The sequence below is a fragment of the Pseudorca crassidens genome, chromosome 5 (genome assembly GCF_039906515.1).
Source record: "Pseudorca crassidens isolate mPseCra1 chromosome 5, mPseCra1.hap1, whole genome shotgun sequence".
Lineage (NCBI taxonomy): Eukaryota > Metazoa > Chordata > Mammalia > Artiodactyla > Delphinidae > Pseudorca > Pseudorca crassidens.
In genome coordinates, this window is record NC_090300.1 from 29,212,696 (window position 1) to 29,234,712 (window position 22,017).

At 35.5% G+C, this 22,017-nt stretch overlaps 1 protein-coding gene across 3 annotated transcripts in view; it reads left to right on the plus strand.

Moving 5' to 3' along the window:
* Positions 1-22,017, plus strand: part of XRN1 (5'-3' exoribonuclease 1) — a 100,804-nt gene that overhangs the window by 7,140 nt on the left and 71,647 nt on the right. For all 3 annotated transcript variants that reach the window (XM_067737615.1, XM_067737617.1, XM_067737616.1), the window contains exons 2-15: positions 636-868; positions 4,355-4,452; positions 5,628-5,737; positions 5,828-5,938; positions 7,926-8,008; positions 10,231-10,318; positions 10,401-10,569; positions 11,471-11,538; positions 11,856-11,993; positions 13,691-13,757; positions 13,972-14,077; positions 17,399-17,488; positions 19,522-19,678; positions 21,481-21,600. In XM_067737615.1, coding sequence (XP_067593716.1) covers positions 636-868; positions 4,355-4,452; positions 5,628-5,737; positions 5,828-5,938; positions 7,926-8,008; positions 10,231-10,318; positions 10,401-10,569; positions 11,471-11,538; positions 11,856-11,993; positions 13,691-13,757; positions 13,972-14,077; positions 17,399-17,488; positions 19,522-19,678; positions 21,481-21,600 — 1,638 coding nt within the window. The remainder of the gene's footprint in view (positions 1-635; positions 869-4,354; positions 4,453-5,627; positions 5,738-5,827; positions 5,939-7,925; positions 8,009-10,230; positions 10,319-10,400; positions 10,570-11,470; positions 11,539-11,855; positions 11,994-13,690; positions 13,758-13,971; positions 14,078-17,398; positions 17,489-19,521; positions 19,679-21,480; positions 21,601-22,017) is intronic.

The following is a 22,017-nucleotide window of genomic DNA, read 5'->3' on the forward strand; positions in this document are numbered from 1 at the left end:
CGTCAATCAGAGTCAGAACCACGAAGGCCTTTCTATGAAAGTAGATGCCTGTTAGCCAAAGTTTAGAAACTATTTAATCCACCTATAAAAAACAAATCAGTTTTCAAAGTTTCCTAAATTTCTTGGCGTAATCTAAGCTTTTTAAGTTAATATAACCAAATTAATGATTCTGTTTCAGTGAAACCAGATATACAATAGGGCTTTAAATCACTTGTAAAACCTTTTAATGACCATGTACAAATAGCCTTTTGATATAAATGGGCATTATGTTACTCATTTATAGAGGAAATTGAGGCTTTGAGGAGTTAATGTCAAATTGTAGGAAGAAAGGAAACTAATATTTTGAGTACCAAATCAACCAAGAGCTTTATTTGGTGTTTTCTCAGGTTATCTTATTTTAAATAAGTAGATAATTTCCTGACAGTAAATGTGATCAAGCTTTTGGTGCATAATGTAACCACATAATATGTCTCTGTCTTACTTATTCCTCCTGTTTACTTTCTTTATTCAACTGTGATTGTTTACTCAGTTTTTATATGATAAGAATAAGCCCCTGTATCCTGCTTTTGATCAGATGTCTAGGTATCTGTGTTTGATTATAATAATGATCTTGATCATTTTTCTTTGTTTTTTAGATTCCTGAATTTGATAACTTATACCTGGATATGAATGGTATTATACATCAATGTTCCCATCCTAATGATGATGATGTTCACTTCAGAATTTCAGATGATAAAATCTTTACTGATATTTTTCACTACTTGGAGGTGTTGTTTCGCATTATTAAACCTAGGAAAGTGTTCTTCATGGCCGTTGACGGTGTGGCTCCTCGAGCAAAGATGAACCAGCAGCGTGGGAGGCGTTTTAGGTAAAACATTTATGGTTTATTTTCGAATACTATTTAGATTAATAAAATATATTACTTCAAAGGTAATTGACTTAACACAGTGCATCTCCCATTCACGTTTCTTTTCTGCTTAAATTTCCCCCCAGAAGTGGGAGTATCTCAGACTTACAATGTCATGTTTTATCAATCAAGTAAATGAATTAGGAATTCAAATGAGGTGTCATTTCTCAACGTATATGATGGGTTGTATAAAGTTACTCTGTTGTTCTCTGTCACAAATTTTTCAGACTTCCTAAAACTTGGTAATTTGGAAATGGTAGTAGTAGAGAAAGTTCCTAGAGTATTTCGTCCTGAGCTGTGGAACTGCAGAGTGAACTGAGAGATTGTTCTAATGAGAATATCACTGACATTTAATTTGACCCTGGGCTAGATGCTGACCCTGCTTGAACATGGGTCCCCACTGGGTAGAAAGGCAAATTAGATTAGAAGGGGATGGATAGAGTATGAGAAGAGAACTGAGTTAGGACACTCGAGATATTATCAGCCCAGTGTACGACTTGGGTAGTAGAAGCAAAAGGTTGAAAAGGAGTTGTATACAGAGAGGATTTTAAAGTCAAAATCCTGGACCTGTGGAATATTTCTAAATAACAATGAAAACATGCAGTGTCCTTGTTATGAGTAACAGGAGTAAAGTTAAGAGGGTTGTTGGAACTGAAGGAAAGAAACCCTGAGTCTAGTGAGTTTGATAGGTCATTAGCCTAATAGATCCTTTCCTTTCATCACAATGGCAGGTAAAGAAGTAGAAAGGGCACCTATGAATCAGATGTGGAAATCATCAAGGAAGGTGGGAGAGTACCTTGGAGAAGGCTAGCAGTGAGAATGGGTAGAGGATGGTAAACTCTACTAATTTAAATATCAAAAGAGAAAAGATACTGAAGATATTGGAACTGTGAAATCCTTGAAGACAAGGGCCATCTCTTACTAAAATTTAGATTCTCAAGTACCACCCAAGACTTACTTAATCTGAACCTCTAAAAACTAGGCCCTGGAAACTATGTTTACCAGATTCCCCTGGTATTTGTTAAACTAGTTTTGGGGCGCTGCTGGGCTAGATAATCTAGTGTTGAGAAAGGGTTATATAAGCCCACTGTATCAATCAGTTGCAGGTAATAGAAATTTAACTATTCTGAGCAGAAAGAAATATAATACAGAGAATTGGGTGCTTATAAAAATCATTGTAAAAGCCAAAAGTTTGTGCATTTAGGTTAGCCTTTAAGAATGACTTCCAGAACAACACCATAGAACTCACCCACTGATGGCATCACTACTGCAACATTCAGGAAGGTGAGGAGTTCAGAGGCCCTGACCAGAACAGGTAGTTCTAGGAATTTATTCCTTTAGCTCTGATCCAGAGATTAAGAAGCTAAGTCATATCCAGAAGCCTAGCTGCAGGGAAGCCTGAGAGTTTAATTTTTTTATAGCTTTCTTCCAACCTCTCCAGTATCAGAAGACAGACTAGGAGAGCGGAATGGGCATCGAGGGCCAGTTGACCCTAACCACCACAAGCGTTCGCTCGGTACTGTGGCGGCATCGAGTGTGCCATGTTTCCTCCAAATCCCCCAGTCAGCTTTTCCTCATTCTCCATGACGACTGTTTTCTTCGCTCATAATCTTTAATCCTCATCACTTTGCATCTCTGCCATCTTTTAAATCTGCTGCCATCTGTCTTTCATCCCCACCGTGCCACTGAAACTTCCTTACGAGATTATTAATAGACTCCTTAAAGGGGCTAAATCTAGAGAATAATTCTGTCTTTATATTACTTCATTTATCCCTGGTATTTAGCAGTGTTGACCATTATTTCTTTCTTGAACTTCCTTCCCATGACCTTCAGGTAACTATACTCTATGACCGGGGATGGAACCTGGGCCCCAGCAGTGGAAGTGCCAAGCTCTAACCACTGTACACCAGGGAATTCTTTCTGACTGTACCCTCTTAATCTCCTTGTTATATTCTCTTCCTCTGCTTTGTCTCAAATATTGATGTTTCTTAAGGTTCCGTCCTGGATCCTAAGATATCTTATCCGATGACTTTAAGTACTGAATCTGTACTGATGACTCCCAAACTTATCTTTCTGGTGGATATCTCTTTCCAGAGCTTGTATACACCCAAATGCCTGCTAAATGCCTCCTCTGGATACCATAGATACATTTCAGGCTTAATATATTCAGAACTGAACTCATCTTTGCCTCAAACCTGCCTTCCTTCTATGTTTCTGTGAATAACATCATGTAAATAACTGCTCAACTCCAAAGTCCAAGAGTAATTGGACTTCTCTCTCTTCCTTATTCCTCACATCTAAGTCATATCTACTTACTTCTTTTCATCTTTACTGCTACTGTCAGCCTAGGCCACCATAATCTTCTACCTAGATTACTTTAATAGTTTTGCCTTGCCCCTGTCCCAAACATTCTCTATATTGCAGCTACATTAGACATTATGGTTGTTTAATTTCTATCTCCCCACTAGAGTGTAAATTCCGAGAAGAGGAATCATTTCTTTTTTGTTGTATCCCAAGAACTTGTCACATAGTAACATTGAATAATCATTTCTTCAGTCAAAGAAGGAAGGGGAGAAAAGAGGAAAGAGTGGCTTCCATTGGAGTGATTACAAATGAGTTGATATCTTCAGAGTCTTTGTTATATTGAAGAGGTTGGTAAGAGAGAGAGGTTAAATACGAAGAAGAGTTTGTTTATCGCAGAAATAGAATTCCACAGGGCACAGTAGATAGAGCTAATAACAAGGCTGTAGAAAATGTACATAAAGCAGGACTTCCTAACTTGTATGCCATGTGGCACATTTGTGTGCCACACATGGGTAACTGGAGAAGCCAGATTGGAATTGGGATGCCAGTATTCAAACCTGTGTCTATCGGACTCTAAAAATCATGTTCTTCTTAGTAAATCCTGTTGCCTCAAAAATGAGATCATTTTGGCTACTGATGTCATTAATGTTATTAGGCTTTCGCTTTAGATGTTTTCATGAGGAAACCCAAAGATATACATTACAATTTTATAATTATTTTTATATAATATTCTTAGAGATCATTTTAATGATGTACTTATTTGATATTATTAAATGTAGTGTGTATAATGAATGTTTATGCGATACTTTTGAAATTATTTCTAGAACTAATATGCTGTATATTTGTGATTAGAAAAGAATTACTTTATAATAAGTATTTGTAACATTCTTTGTCAGTTTTATACTGTTATAATGTTCTACTTCTATAGTCCCTAGCTGAAAAACTCAGTTCTTTAAATGAAAAGAAACAATTCTGAGGCTCATCTTTATTGATTATAGACATTTCAAAACTTATATGTTTTGAACTTAAAATTGATGAATTAGTATTTTAGTTACAAAAACTTCTAAATAACCTTTTACTTTATGTAGAGATCTCTATTTTTTCCAGAAAGTTGAGCACTTCTTTTCCCCCTTAACATTTAAGGTCAGCAAAGGAGGCAGAAGACAAAATTAAAAAGGCAATAGAAAAAGGAGAAACTCTTCCTACAGAGGCCAGATTTGATTCCAACTGTATTACACCAGGTAAATTCACTGAGAGAAAAATGCTGGCAGATTTAAAATGTAAATGTAAATTTATTTCTCTTTTCTAACCTCTATGTATTTTGTCCTTAGGATTCTATTTGCTGTATTTTCCCAGTTATGTCTCTTCATGAGATGGTTTGGTCACCTTGGTCATAAATGCCCCTATGGAGACCCACTGTAGGGATTTACAGATGCTGATAAGGGCACCTATGGACAGGACTCTCCCAGATGCACAAAATTCCTGACCTAGAAGGAACTTACAAGATCAGTCCTACTCCTGCCATTTATTTGTATGAAAGCTGACTCAATGAGGTTGTGGTTCACCCAAGTTCATAGAGCTAGCTTGTATTCAGGAGAAGAAACCCACTTTCCTCGTCTAGAGTGCTTACTCTTCTTCTCAGAGGCTGTTAAGATTTCTGTGACTTTAAGGAAGAATTAATTTATCAGTATTAAAAGTTTAATCTTATATGCAACAGCACAGTCTGCCCTTCCTAGAGTTTTGTCTAACATCATTATAATTCTTTACATTGAAAAAAAATCTTATAATCGTACTATCTCATTAATTTTTGCTATGCTAGTTTTCTCTTTCATTAAGTCCCCTAATGACACATTGCCCAATTTAATAACCAGTTTTATCGTTATACAGTTTAAGACTTATTGCCTTTGACTATTGACTATCTGGGCTTTTCCTGAAACATAATCATTGTAGACTCAGTTTCCATATTAATAGTAATTTTTCAGGTTAAAAATAGTAATGATAATAGTTGTTGTTATTGGCAATCTTATTGAAGCTACATGCCTTAAAAAAAAACAAAAAACTTTAGAATCCAGCAGAGAAATAGAAGATTGAAGTTTGTTGGAGTGTTGAAACCCTGCCCTTGTGTGAAAATATTCGAAGCATAGTCCTGAGGCAGCAGTAACCTTCTTTGAATTTCCCCATCTGACATTAACTTCATTTTGGGGTGCCTGGTAAAGTTGGAAATAGTGTGATATTTGGTTGGGAAAGATACAACATTACTCGCTTTTCAAGATAAGCAAGAGAGCTTTTGACCTCCTTGGGAGATCTTATACCTAGCTATTCCCTGGATACCCAGATCCAATTTCATGTTGTCACTGGGAACTCAATGTTTTTATATCTCTTTCAGATTAAATTTTTAAAAACCTTTTATTTTTAGGGACTGAATTCATGGCCAGGTTACACGAACATCTGAAGTATTTTGTAAATATGAAAATTTCTACAGACAAGTCGTGGCAAGGAGTTACCATCTATTTCTCAGGCCATGAGGTTATTATCTTATTTTATTTAAAGAGTTTTTTAAATTTAATCTTGAGAAATATAGCATATTACCACATTTTTTTTAAACATTATATTTAGACTCCTGGAGAAGGAGAACATAAAATCATGGAATTTATCAGATCCGAGAAGGCAAAGCCAGATCATGATCCAAACACCAGACACTGTCTTTATGGCTTAGATGCTGACTTGGTAGGTATAATGTTTATTGTATTCTAATCTTATGCCATTGTAGTTAAAATATCTAGGAAACTTGGTCTTAATGAAAGAAGATTTCTGGGCTTCTCTGGTGGCGCAGTGGTTAAGAATCTGCCTGCCAATGCAGGAGACACGGGTTCGAGCCCTGGTCCGGGAAGATCCCACATGCCGCGGAGCAACTAAGCCCGTGCGCCACAACTACTGAGCCTGTGCTCTAGAGCCCACGAGCCACAACTACTGAGCCTGAGCTCTAGAGCTCGTGTGTCACAGCTATTGAAGCCCGCACGCCTAGAGCCTGTGTTCCACAACGAGAAGTCACCACAATAAGCCCGCACACCGCAACGAAGAGTAGTCCCCACTCGCGACAATTAGAGAAAGCCCACGCACAGCAATGAAGACCAAACGCAGCCAAAAAAAAAAATTAAAAATTAAAAAAAACATTTAAGAAGATTTCTGGCTATGGGAACAAATATTAGAGATATAATAATGATTGCTACTTCTGCTATTACCAAAGTTCTAAAACATTTGGAAAAGGAGTTCTTTTGCCATAGTTTATGATCAACAGGTCTCTATAGTTAGTGTTCACACCTGACTGACCCTAGTGCTATGAATACTCTGCTGAGGTCAGGATAGAGGGCCCTTTTTACCCTCATTCTTAATACACGATTTTTAATACCACCTGATCTGATGACTCCATAACCCAAGTTTGCTAGACTCTTTTTGTTTTAACTTTCTATTACAGAAGTTTGCAAATATAAACAGATGTAAAGGAGAGAGCATAATGAACCTCCTTGTGTCCTTCATCTGTCTTCAGTAACCTTCAGCTCCTTTCCCTAATCATCTGTCTCCTTCCTTCTCCTCCCCTGGATTCTTTTTTTTTTTTTAAGACTTTTTTCTTTTTTTTTAATAAATTTATGTATTTATTTATTTTTTGGCTGCGTTGGTCTTCGTTGCTGCGCGTGGGCTTTCTCTAGTTGCAGCAAGCGGGGGCTACTCTTCGTTGCAGTGTGCGGGGCTTCTCATTGTGGTGGCTTCTCTTGGTGCAGAGCACGGGCTCTAGGCACGTGGGCTTCAGTAATTGTAGCACGTGGGCTCAGTAGTTGTGGCTCACGGGCTGTAGAACACAGGCTCAGTAGTTGTGGGGCACGGGCTTAGTTGCTCCAGGGCATGTGGGATCTTCCCGGACCAGGGCTCGAACCTGTGTCCCCTGCATTGGCAGGCAGATTCTTAACCACTGTGCCATGAGGGAAGCCCATCCCCTGTATTCTTGAAGTATATGACATGTATTATTTAATCTATAAATATTTCATGATGGAGAATATTAAAAATGATAACCCCAATGATATCCCACATAAAACAAAAATTAACAAATCATTAATATATAAATAACCATTTAGTATTCTCATTTCCCTGATTGCTTCATAAATGTTTTATTTTCTTTGAATCAGGATTAAATGAAAATAAACAATATACGTTGCAGTTGGTTGATATGGCTCACTAAACTATTTGACTTACTTTGGGGATTAGAATACTATGTGAGAATATTAACTGAAAATATCCTTTTCCAGTTTTTTCTGAGTTTCCACATACTAAAGGTATCTTGGCCTCCAGAAGAGTCCTGTATTCTTCTGTCATGGAAATGCTGTTGCCCTAATTCCTTACCCATTCCTCCGTGGCAAGTGGAAAGGTGTAAAAACCAAGAGAACATTATTGGAATTTTTTTATGGGGGTACAGTGGGGTGGTTATAAAGGTTATTTGAGTCTAAAGTGAATATTTTTTTCTTAGAAAAGTACACAGAATTTACCCAATTTATAACCTGTAGATGTATCATATTTTGATAGTTATACATTTAATTTGCTAATGAATTATTTTCCTTAAATAAGCATGCTCTCTATATAGAAACGTTTTTTGATTGCTTTTGTGAACCCGATGCTATAAAAAATGAGAGAATAGAAACATTTCTTCATCATTTTTCAACAGATTATGCTTGGATTAACAAGTCATGAAGCACATTTCTCTCTTTTAAGAGAAGAGGTTCGGTTTGGTGGCAAAAAGACACAAAGGTAAATCATACTGCCTATATATCAGAAGGTAGAACAGAAATTAAATTAGGAATAGTAATCCCTTAACAGGTATATGACCTGTAAATATTTTCTCCCAGTCCCTGGGTTGCCTTTTCACTCTGTTGATAGCATCATTTGATGTACAAAATTTTTAATTTTGATGAATTCCAATCTATTTTTTTCTTTTGTTGCCTGTACTTTTTAGTGTAATATGCAAGAAATCATTGCTGAATGCAATGTCATAAAGCCTTTTCCCATTTTATTCTAAGGGTTTTATAAGTATTAACTCTTAACATTTAGGTCTTTGATCTATGTCGAGTTAATTTTTATATGTGGTGTAAGGTAATGGTCTGTCTTCATTCTTTTGCATGTGGATGTCCAGTTTTCTGAACAACATTTGTTGAAAAACTGTCTTTTCCCCATTGAATGATCTTGGCTCCCTGGTCAAAAATCACGTGACCATATATGCAAGGGTTTGTTTCTGGGATCTGTATTCTATTCCGTTGGTCTATATGTCTGTCTTTATGCCAGTACCACAAGTATTTTGATAACTGTAGCTTTGTAGTAAGTTTTGAAATCAGGAAGGGTGAGACCTCCAACTATATTCTTCTTTTTCACGATTATTTTGGCTGTTTGGGGTCTCCTGAGGTTAATAATTTTTAAGATAGGTTTTCTGGGGTTTTTTTGTAAAAAAGTTGGGATTTTGATTGGGACAGCATTGACTCTATAGATCCCTTTGGGTAGCATTCACATCTTGATATCAAGTCTTCCAGTCTATTAACATAAAATGTCATTCCATTCATTTGTGTCTTCTTTAATTTCTTTCAGTTTTGTAGTTTTAGTGTACAAGTCTTTTGCCTCCTTTCTTCTTTTTTTTCCTTTAATTGAAAATAATGTTTTTAAATATAGTTACCTGCTGTGCATTACATCCTCAGAGCTTATTTATCTTATAACTGGAAATTTATACCTTTTCACCACCTTCACCCATTTCACCCACCCCCATCCCCTACCTTTGTGAATCATCAGTCTGTTTTCTGTATCTTTGATTTCAGTTTTTTTGCCTCTGGCTTTTTCTTTTGCTTCCTTGGTCAAGTTTATTTCCGAGTGTTTTATTCTTTTGGATGGTATTGTAAGTGGAATTGTTTCTTAATTTCCTTTTTGGATTGTTTATTGCTGGTATGTAGAAACACAACTGATTTTTGTGTTGACCTTATACCCTGCACTTATGCTGAATTCATTTTTTAGTGGTAGTATTTTTTTTTTTTGTAGATTCTATGGGATTTCTACATATAGAATTACACCATCTGTAAATAGAGTTTTACTTCTTCTTTTGCAGTTTGGATACCTTTTATTTCTTTTCTTGCCTACTTGCCTTGGCTAGACTTCCAGCATAATGTGGAAGCATAACTATAGTGAAAATGGGCATCCTTGTCTTGTTACTGATCTTAGGAACAAGAATTCCTTTCCTTGGGAGGAAAACTTTCAGTCTTTCACCATTGATTATGCTATAAGGAAATTCCCTTCTGTTCCTACTTTGCTGAATGTTTTTATCATGAAAGAGTGTTGAATTTTGACATATGCTTTTTCTGTTAAATGATTATGCGGGGTTTTTTCTCCCTTTGTTTATTAATATGGTGTATTACATTGACTTATTTTCTTATGTTGGACTATCTTTGCATTCCTGAAGAAAATCCCATTTGTTCATGGTGTATAAATGCTTTTAATATGCTGTTAACAGCTTATATTCTTACTTGTAATTAATCCTGGAGTATAGGCCACAGCCAGGAATATAGACCCCTATACCAAGCCCGGAAAAGGTAAGAGGAGGAAGTGATGGTGCCTCAACATTGAAGCCTTGGACTGTACTGCAGTAGATATAAAAGTATACGTACTCACTTATCTATATGCTTTCTGCTGGTGGCCAGCCTTAAATGGACCAGATCCCACTGGTTTATTACATCTATTATGTATTATTTAGACTTTCTCAATTCTGAGAGTCCTTCCACAGAAAGCATATTGTAAACCTATTATTATGAACTTTATCTCTGTTGTAATTGTAGTTATATTTTTATCTTAACATTACCCTGCAGCTTGCCTATAAATTACATGCCTTAATGACAAGAATTAACTATTTTCTAATGATGTTTTATTTTAAGCTACGTTTTTAAACTTGAACCTTAAAAATATAATAAGCTCTGTGTTGATCATCTGACTAATTACAGGGTATGCGCACCAGAAGAAACCACATTTCACCTTCTACACTTGTCTTTAATGAGAGAGTATATTGACTATGAGTTTTCAGCATTAAAAGTAAGTATTAATATAACCATGGGCCAAAGATGAATATGCAGAAATTTCCATAGGATTTGACTCTTCTCTTCATATTGCATAGGACAAGATCACATTTAAATATGATATTGAAAGGATAATAGATGATTGGATTTTGATGGGATTTCTTGTTGGGAATGATTTTATCCCTCATCTACCTCATTTACATATTAATCATGATGCACTGCCTCTTCTTTATGGAACATATATTACCATCCTGCCAGAACTTGGGGGTAAGAAAAGTTTAGTATTTGTTTGAAGCTACTTTAAGTTAGCACTCAACTAACCCTAAAAATGTCACTCAGTTTATTAGATTATGGTATGTACAACTAAAGTAGGAAAAAAATTTGGAGTTTCTTTTAGTCTAAGGTGCCAAGCTCTCTAAAGTTGTAATTTTCAATGGTTCACAAGCAAAGAAGATGACGCCAGTTAAGCAGTCTCATTTATTGATACCTAACTAATCTCCACCTTAAATGGCTTAAGAAAGCCAGCAGAGGTTGCTCGTTTCACTTAGCTCGTTTCGTATTTAAGCATAGAAATTTAGTTTTCTGAATGGATAATCATCAGAGTATTTAATATGAGGGAGAGGTTTTCAAGTTAAAATGGGAAACTGACAGTGGTGATGCTGAATAAAACAGACGACAGGGAATTCCCTGGCCGTCCAGTGGTTAGGATTCCGCATTTTTACTGCAGAAGGCGCGGGTTCAATCCCTGGTCAGGGAACTAAGATCCGGCAAGTCACGCTGCACAGCAAGTCAATCAGCTAATCAATCAGTCAATCAACAGAGTAGCAGGACATTAGTCTTTTCTTTCTTAAGTTAACATATCAAATGAATGACCTAGATAGATTCTAGAACATATTTAATTTAATTAACTGTCTCCCAGTGTTGTTTGGAAATTTGGGAAGGTTATTACTATGTAAACCTGGAATTTTTTATATTTTCCTTCAGTTCTTACATACTGTGTATTATAGTAACATCAAGTGCATAGAAACTAGGGCCACTTACATAGTCCAACACTGTTTTTTCTTGATTAGTAGAATGTCAAAACTCAATGTTTTGTAAAAATTTTGTAGAATTGTTTAGAAAAAATAATGTCAGCTTTTAGTACAAGTTTAGATTTTGTTCCTTTTAGGTTATATTAATGAAAGTGGACATCTCAACTTACCTCGATTTGAGAAATACCTTGTGAAACTATCAGATGTAAGTAACTAGAAGTTTTTGTTTTCCTGTCCCAGGTAGCTATAAATGGTTAGTAACCAATTACATAATACCAGAAGAAAAAGTTTTTGTGATTCTACTCAAGTTGGTCATTCTGTATAAGTAATTTCACCTAAGTTATTTTTATTTCTATTTGCTTTTCATTTTTAGTTTTCAGAGTAATAGATGAAGTCCCCATGTAAAAAAGTAATATCCTCTGATTTCCTATGCCCTAGAAGTAGTCACTGTTAAAAGTTTGGTCTGTATTCTTCTAAACATACTTAAGTTATTTTAAAATAAATGTAAATATTTCTGTACAGTTTGATCGAGAGCACTTCAGTGAAGTTTTTGTGGACCTAAAGTGGTTTGAAAGCAAAGTTGGTAACAAGTACCTCAATGAAGCAGCAGGTGTCGCAGCAGAAGAAGCCAAGAACTACAAGGAAAAGAAAAAATCAAAGGTGTCCATTTTTTTAGGTGTCCTTTCATTTTTTTAGCTGTAAAGGTAAAACTGATATTCCTTGTTTCTCATTTTCTTTCTTATGATTTTAGGGTTGCCTCATTTTAGTTTCATTTCTTCTTTTCCTCTATGGACATTTTAAAAATTGTTTTGGTTTCTTTTTCTCTATTAGATCCTATCATTTAAATCTGATCTTTAGAAATCAGTTTATTTTTACCATCGAAGAACATTGTGTTTTCTTTGTTCTTCCACTCTATTAGTAAGTGTATAAAACATTTCTAAATATAAGAGCCCAGAAAATTAGTTAAAGTGTGGATATTTATAGCATTTAATGTTATGAGACATTAACTAGATCAGTGATTTTTCTCTAGAAGTAATTTATATATAAAATCGTGTGTAAAATACAGTGATAGGCTAGGCTAAGAGTAGTTAATAGCACAATATGTGGTAACTGTTAGGTCCTCAATAAGTGATTAGAGTCAGTTAGAATATGCTAGTACACTGTAAAACACCTCTAAGAAGCCCTAAAGAATGTCTTATGTGTGTTAGCTTGGAAAATAAACCTCTTCTGAAATTTTCCTCAGCTAACCCATAGTTATTGGATTCTGGTGAAACTGATGAGTTTCCTGCACTCTCTTTGCTGTACTGGTTTTATTCAGGCTCAAGCCCAATATCTCTTGCTCCAGGAAGGGCAACTGTCCTGATTTTCTTTAGTGCAGTCTTTCTAATTGCTTAACTTTTCCTCAGTGGAGCTTAGCAGTAGTCAGTCTGCATTCTACTCTGTTTCTTGTCTTAATAAAACAGGCTCTGCAACTTTTGGGGGACCCGTACCCACAAACTTAAATATCAATAATCCATGACTCCGCCCACCTCAGCTCAGTCCTTAAGCTTCACCAGTCATCCAGGGGTGTGTAGTTAACATTAGAGACACTGGTAGATTGAAAGGACCTGGAGAAACAGCCCAGACGCAGGAAATTGGCAGAGGCCCTAGCTTGGATGAAGAAAAGGAAATTGGGAATAAGGGAGTAGGAAGAACTAATGAGAGGCACTGGCAGTTGATAGGCAGTTAGAAGTAGAGGAGAGAAAGGATGAAATCACAAGGAGGAAGAATAGATGGGCAGGATATGAAGGATGTGATGAAATGGAAGAACTTTAGAAAAGCAGATGAGTTACATGGAAGAAAATTTAGAAGTGGCTGGTAGAGTCATAGGAATGATGGGATCCAGAGATCCCAAAAAAATAGGTAATGTTTGTAGTTACTGGATTCAATCATAAACAAACAGATTGTGTTAACAACAGCCCAGAATTTGACATATAAAAATGTTAAAGTTGAAAGAATTTGATATTGATTGTGTACTTTTCTCTAAGTAAATGAAATATTCTTGAAGTGTTTTGTTTTTGGAACACATATATAATTAAATATATTTATCTTTTATATTGGTGAACATTACTTGTTATTTATCATTGAGGGGTCTGAATGTTAAGTTCTACATAATAAAGATTTATAGCTTCAGGAAACAGTGATATAAAACCAAAAGCATTTACACAGCATTTGAGGAATATTTTTAAAACAGACTTTTGCAGTGTGTCACTTAAGGATCATTCAGTTATCTTTAGTATTTTTTAAATCTTCCTGTTAAATGTCTCACCTTAAAGTATATCCTGCCTTAATTTTATATTGATTTATAATTTGTATAGGGCCAGGAAAACTCAATATGTTGGGCTGCTTTAGACAAAAATGGAGAAGAAGTGGTAACTTCTAAGGGTGAGTACAAACTATGTATTTTAATATATGCAATTTTTTTTGACAGAATAGTTGTTACATCTTTCCTTTATTAGTACTAATTCAGTAATATTGGATGAAATAGATGTCTATGATAGTTTATAAGCATCTGCTTTGATATGTATTTATCAAAGCATTAGATGTAAAAACAGAATATTCGTAATTGTCAGCCACTGTCTTTCTGTCTTTTTTCTAGACAATTTAGAAGATGAGACTGAAGATGATGACTTGTTTGAAACCGAGTTTAGACAATATAAAAGAACATATTACATGACAAAGATGGGAGTTGACGTAGTTTCTGAGTACGTTTTTGCCAATGCTTTTACTTTAAAGTAGAAAAAAATTAGACTTTGCAGTGAAAACGACATAATTTTGATAGTTATGGTAATGGGTGGAAAGGATTTTTTGTTTTCATAAATTATTGTAAGCCTTTCAACTAGTACCGTTTTGGACAAGGTAACATTAATTGACATGTATTATGCAGTTGACCTTTGAACAACACGGGTTTGAACTGCACAGGTCCACTTATATACGGACTGTTTTTACTAAATACTTAATGCAGTACTACGTGATTCACAATTGGTTGAATCCACGACTGGTTGAATCCACAGATGCGGAATCGCAGATACAGAGAGCCGACTAGTTATAGGTGGATTTTCTACTACACAGAGGGTTGGTGCCCCTAACTCCTGCATTGTTCAAGGGTCCTATGATAAAAATTGCCAAATAGAAAATGGTTAGTGTTTTGCTTCCTATCTTCTAAAGCTCACATCACACTTATCTCAAAGGGCACCTGGCTCAGCCCCAGGTTAATAACTAGTACAAAAGTTCCTTAACAACTTGACCTCTAGAATGGGGGTCCACACTTCTAAACTACAGCCCACAGTATGAATTACATATATTCGTATTTTATTTATTTTAATTAACAAACACTTATAAAGTGCTTACCAAGTGCCAGGCACTATTCTAAACATTTGAAAAATATTAACTCATTTATATTTTAATAATATAAACATATAAATATATACATATATAACATGAAAATGTTAACTTGTAATTCTCACAATAATTCTTTAAGATAAGTAGAATTATTATTACCTTAAAATAGAGGAAATTAAGGAATGAGAGATTTAAGTGATTTGCTCGAAGTGACATGCATAGGTAGTGAGTGGCAGAGCCAGGATTTAAACACAAGCAGTCTGGCTCCAGAGCCCATGCCTAACCACCAGATGAGGCTGCTTTTCTATAAGTGAAATAAGAGTTTCATGAAATGCTATGTACCCTTATTACATTAGCAAGTAGGACTTCTGAGACTTGAGAAATAACATATTTAAAATAGTTATGCTTTTAATCCTTTTTCCCTTTGTTCTTATATTCCTTGATTACAGTTAGATAGAACTGTAGTACACGCAGTTGACATTAAATGCTTAATTTGATAGGAAACTAGTCTTCTGTTCTATTTCTTTTTCCTTTTATATAGTAAAATATAGACTTATGAAAATGAGATACTATTTGTTTGCCTAGTAAATAAGCAAATCTTTTTAAGTTGTTATATTCAGTGTTGGTCCAGGAGTGGTAGTAGATTTCTTCCCTTAATTACTGGTGGAAATATAAATTGGTAAAATTATTTTGGAAACTACATATCCAGAAGCCTTTAAAATAGTCATCCCTTTGACCCAATAATTCTAATTGTTAAAATATCTTAAAAATATAAAGTTAAACACAGAAGATCTTTATACACAAGGAAGTTTATTACAAAGTTTTTTAAAAGTAAAAAATTAGAAACGATGTACATGTCCAGTAAGAATGTTCATCATAATTGTCTCCACCTCCTCCTCATTACAGTCACTATCTCTGCCATTTCCAGTATTTCCAGAATATGCGGAACTGTTAAACTGGTACTTATGGGAAGTTCATGACAATTCAGAAAGATACTTTCAGTATATCATTAAGTACAAATTTTAAAAGCAGGATACAAAAATCATAATGCACAGTATCCTCTCATTAATACTTAAAACAAAAAAAACCTGGGCATAGAAAAGAGATTGAAAAAAATACCAAAAGATAATAGTGATTGCTATGAGGTGATAAAAATGCTTTTTGTCATTATCTGTATTTTCAGTAATGAGGAAATATTTCTTTTATAATAAAAAAGTAATGCATTTCATTTTAAAAAGCATAGCTCCCAAGACTTCCCTGGTGGCACAGTGGTTAAGAATCTGCCTGCCAATGCAGGAGACATGGGTTCGAGCCCTGGTCCGGGAATATCCCACATGCCGTGGAGCAACTAAGCCCGTGCGCCACAACTACTGAGCCTGCTCTCTAGAGCCCATGAGCCACAGCTACTGAGCCCACGCACCACATCTACTGAAGCCCGCACGCCTAGAGCCCATGCTCTGCAACAAGAGAAGCCACTGCAATGAGAAGCCCGTGCACCACAATGAAGAGTAGCCCCCGCTCGCCTCACTTAGGGAAAACCTGCGAGCAGCAATGAAGACCCAACACAGCCAAAAATAAATAAATTAAAAAAAAAAAAAAGGCTTCTCTGGTGGCCCAGTGGTTGAGAATCTGCCTGCCAATGCAGGGGACACAGGTTTGATCCCTGGTCTGGGAAGATCCCACATGCCACGGAGCAACTAAGCCCAGGCACCACAACTACTGAGCCTGTGCTCTAGAGCCCGTGAGCCACAACTATTGAGCCCACGTGCCACAACTACTGAAGCCCACGTGCCTAGAGCCCATGCTCCACAACGAGAGAAACCACCACCATTAAGAAGCCTGCGCACCGCAAAGAAGAGTACCCCCGCTCGCCGCGACTAGAGAAAGCCTGTGTGCAGCAACAAAGACCCAACAGAGCCAAAAATCGATAAATAAAATAAATAAATTTATTTTTTTTAAAAAAAGCGTAGTTCCCAGAAATAATGTAGATCGAGAATATCTAAGTGTATCTCTACCTGAATTTTGGTAACAGACACTAACAAGGTTTATAGCCACTTTGGGGTTTAACCTAGAGTGCTCTTTTTTGCTCTGTGTGTGTGTGTGTGTGTGTGTATGCGCATGTGTGTGTGTGTGTGCGTGTGTATTGTGTGTGTGATTATTTTACCTTAAATGATGGTTTTTGAGAAAAAGGGATTAGAGAGAATATTGTTCAGTGGATATCGCACTTTTCAAAGTGTGTTCTAGCTCTATAACTAGATTTTAAGATCTTCTGATTTCCTCCTGTGATTCTCTCAGGCATCCTCCCAAATAAAGAAGATTCCCATCCCTATCTCTCGTCACACCCTGAATATTTAAGACATTGGTAGTGCCACATTATAGAAAGTTTCATTAACTAAATCCTCAAACTTTAAACCAAAGGCACAGTACATTCACTGAATAAATATGCACAGCATGTTTAAGTATTCTGATGGTTGGTTTAGGAAAACTATAAGGCAAACCTTTAATCCGGCATGATGGAATTTTTAAAAAATAATATTTTGGAGTTTTTCTGATTGCAGTTTTTGGTTTATTCATTGATTAAATAAAACGTGAGGCAGAATGTGATATCAGGAGATATGCTCTAAACACAATGGCCTGTCTTCAAAAAATAATGTTATAATGAAAATATTCTTTTCTATTTTCAGTGACTTTCTGGCTGATCAAGCTGCATGTTATGTTCAGGCAATACAATGGATTTTGCATTATTACTATCATGGAGTTCAGTCCTGGAGCTGGTGAGGGAATAAAAACAAAAAGTTTTGTCTTTTATAATGGTTCATTCTACTGTAAGCTCATTTGAGAATCTCTTTTCTTTTTATTTCTGTTTATGATAGTATTTTTTAAAAGATGCATACAGCCAAGTTTAAATGAAATACAGGTAATCTTTTTTTATATGAAAATACTTTAAAAAGACCCTTTTATAACAAAGATACTTCCAACTATAGCAGATGGCCCATAATAAAAGCTCTCTGTTAATCTGAGGATTTAAAATTTTCTGTTATAATGAATGAAGTGTGACAAAGTCTTGATAATTAATGGGTCTGAGCAGTGGTTAAGTGGGATTGTTTATTATATTCTTCTCTACATTTTTATGTGTTTGAAAAAATTTTTCTATCAGGAGTAATTATTGAAGAATGGGTTATATGAATGTTAGACTGGGAAGGGTAAAGAAGAAAGGAGAAAGGAATTACTTGCTTTTCCTGGAAATAATAATAATTTGTCTTGTTTCCTATTTCAGCAAGTTCCATCTACATTTCCAAACCGTCCACTTGTTATAGAAAAAATAACAAGCCAAAATATGCTGCAGGGAAAAGCAGAGACTTTTAAGTGATGAGATAGCTAGCTTGTTTTGTTTTGTTTTCAGAACACCTGCTAGGCTCTGTTTTAAAGCACCAACAGCAAAACAAACGAGTGCAAAATAACGTGGCATTAATTTCACATGATTTCACTTACTAATAGCCTTTAGAAATCTTTGCAATAACTAACATGATTCTCAGGGCGTCTCTGAAGAGTATTCTATGACAAAAATCCTTGATTTGCCATTTTTTAAGAGGGTGAGTATAAGTTATCCCTATTATATTACCAGGCGTTAAGGCTAGGCACTTGAAAAGCATGTTCTCATATAATCCTCACAACTATTTAAAGTAAGCATTGTTCTCTGCCTTTTACAGATGAGGATTAGAGAGGTTAAGTAATCTTTCCAAGATGACATATACCCAAGAATCAAGTCCAAGGCTGTCTGATTCCCAAAGTCTATACGTTTTGCCTTGTTTCACATGCCATTCTGCCTCCTAAACTTTCCCACCCTTTTGAAGTATGACATAATTGTGGAATATAAAAATATTTCTTGGGCTTCCCTGGTGGCGCAGTGGTTGAGAGGCTGCCTGCCGATGCAGGGGACACGGGTTCATGCCCTGGTCTGGGAAGATCCCACATGCCATGGAGCACGTAGGCCCATGAGCCATGGCCACTGAGCCTGCGCGTCCAGAGCCTGTGCTCCGCAACAGGAGAGGCACAACAGTGAGAGGCCCGCGTACAGCAAAAAAAAAAAAAAAAATTTCTTCATTGTTTTGTTGGTATCTTTAGTCAAACATTAAGAACATTGAAAGTTTTTTAAAAATTGTATGTTTCAAGTTTTGTAAAAATATTTTTTCTGTAGTTAAATATGGGAAGGTATTAAAAACAAAAATAGTTGGTGTGTATGATTGATAAGTGGTTTAATTCTTACCACAAACACAATATATATATACTAATGCAAAGATAAAAGTTCTTAGAACTGACCAGTAACAGCCATATGAGCTCAGACTCACTGTTTCCTCTGTCCTTATGAGAGAAGCTCAGGCCCACATGAGCTAACTGAACGTCTTCTGACTACCTCATTACTTCATTCTAAGAATCTATTGTTTGGAAGACTCACAGTCAACATTTTCGAAACTGAACAGCCATTATCTTATTTATATATATAAATAATAAATTATATATTATATATATTTATATATTATTAATATATATATCCTTGCATGCATCCAAATTTTGAGTGTGAAACTGCACTTAAAAAATTAAGGAAATAGAATATTTGTTGCCATCAAATGACCTAAATCTCCAACATTGCTGATTTTTTATATTCAAGTAGCAGAATTATGAATGATTTTTTTGTCTTTAGAATTATTGCCATGTGTTGTTAAAATAGAATATGGAGAAGTATATACTTACTATTGACCTGTTTCATAAAATTGCCAATTGTTTAAAACTCAGTTTTGTTTTATAGGTTTTATCCGTACCATTATGCACCTTTCCTATCTGATATCCGCAACATCAGTACACTCAAAATCCATTTTGAACTAGGAAAACCTTTTAAGCCATTTGAACAGCTTCTTGCTGTACTTCCAGCAGCTAGCAAAAATTTACTTCCTACATGCTACCAGGTGAGTTTTAGAATTAAATGTGTTTACGGTCTTTTTAATATTTAGGAGCTCCTCCTGCAAACTTAGAAACATCGTACCCAAATTTCTTTAATAGCTAAATATATTTATATTCAGTTTCAAATATAGGATTCCTTAAACAAGTCCCTTGAAAAGTAGTTGCTTGATTTAAAGTTAGCTTTGTTTTATATTTTATTTTTATTTATTTGGTTGTGCCGGGTTGTAGTTGCAGCCTGTGGGCTCCTTAGTTTCAGCATGTGGGCTCCTTAGTTGCGGCAGGTGGGCTCCTTAGTTGTGGCTCACCGGCCCCTTAGTTGTGGCATGCGAACTCTTAGTTGCAGCATACATGTGGGATCTAGTTCCCTGACCAGGGATCGAACCTGGGCCCCCTGCATTGGGAGTGTGGAGTCTTAACCACTGCGCCACCAGGGAAGTCCCCAAGTTAGCTTTGTTTTAAAAAGGCAAACAAATTTCATAAGCCATTCAGAGCATAGCTTCTTTATTTTCAGTACCTTTAAACACATCTTCAATTTGTCTCTGCACTGATGAAAGTAAACTGAGATAGGCAAAATCCGAAGTCATCTACTTTGTCCAAACGTTTACAGATTTCATTTCAGTTCTCTTTTACCCTCTACCTATTAGAATACGGATGATTCTAATAAGTTATTTATGTCAACAAAAGTATTACCTCCGTTTATATTTGGATTTTAAGCATTTCATTTATCAAATTGTGGAATAAAAGGCTTTTCTCTGGTTAACGTATTTCACGTAACAGGAAAAAGATATTTCAGGGGTGATTGAGTCACCAAAATTAAGCCAAGCCTGCTAAGCTGATTCTGAGAGTAAACTTCATTTAGTTCTTCTAGAGCATCAATCTCTTCTTCTAATTCCATGGTCTCGTACAAGGAACTGGAGTAGACACATATAAACACAAACACACACACCTGCCTTCACTGCTTGAACAGTATCAGGCTTCCTTCTGTATCTTTCTGAAACTTAACCTGTCCTTCATCCTGGCCCCTGGCCTTTCTTTCTTAAGTTTCTTTGATGGTTTTTTCCTACCTTCACATACATTAAGGATTGATACTCAACCACTCTGGACCAGTAACCATGCAGGTTTTTATAGCCACATCTGTTTTGATTGTTCTGTGCTCATGACTTGCTGATTATTAAATACTTTGAATATGACCTTGAGAAATATGCTATTTCTTTAAATTTTTTATATCATAATCTTCTATATTCTATTCCTAGAAGACATCTTTAACTTTCTTTATCTACTTCTGTTATAAAATCTCTGATAAACACGTCATATTGAACTTCTTATCTTTGCTATTGGTAGTAAAAAGATTTTGGATTTTAGGACTTTTTTTCTTTTTAAATTATCTTAGTTCTTATATAACTTAATAAAATCAGTTGATTAGGACATGAAAATAAATTGCCTAAGGTTAAAAATGGAGTGTGTGAAATGAACTGAAGTCTGAATGGGAAAACAATTTAGATAGGCCTTGTAAAGTGAAAAGACAATAGAAGATAGAAATGATAAAATTCAGAGTAAAGATAGTTTTGCTACATAACTAGCTTAGTGGAACAGGAAAGTGGTGAATGGTGGTGAAATTAGAAGCCTCATACTTGAAAATCAAAATATAACAAGTATATCACAACATATCTAAGATGTGAAAATTTACTTTTGCTTTGCTTAGAAATTTTAAACTGTTACAATTGAGGAAATATTATAAATATATTAACAAAAAGCTACATTGATATTAGTTGTTACATTTCTATTACGCTATTTTATATTTTCACAGCATTTGATGACAGATGAAGACTCGCCAATTATAGAATATTATCCACCTGATTTTAAAACTGACCTAAATGGGAAGCAACAGGAATGGGAAGCTGTGGTTCTAATACCTTTTATTGATGAGGTCAGTGCATGAAATAGTTATATATACATGTATATTTTAATCAGATATTATTTCACATAAATTAATAAGCAGTGGATTTTAATCACCATTTTTGTTTTTTTAATGAGTTTTAACTACTCTCATCTTCATTATGTGCATCAAAACTTGTAGGTATGCTAATTATAAGAAAGCTAGCATTGCTTTACTAATAGTAGACAAAGTAGGCTTCAGAACAAGGAGCATTACCAGAAATGAAAGGCTTGAATAACACTGTAAACCTACTCAACTTCATTAATATATGTAGAACACTGTGCCCAACAACTAAAGAATACACATTTTTAAGTGAAAGAACATTCACCAAGATTATTTGGTGAGACATAAAACATGTCTGGGGCTTCCCTGGTGGCACAGTGGTTGGGAGTCCGCCTGCCGATGCAG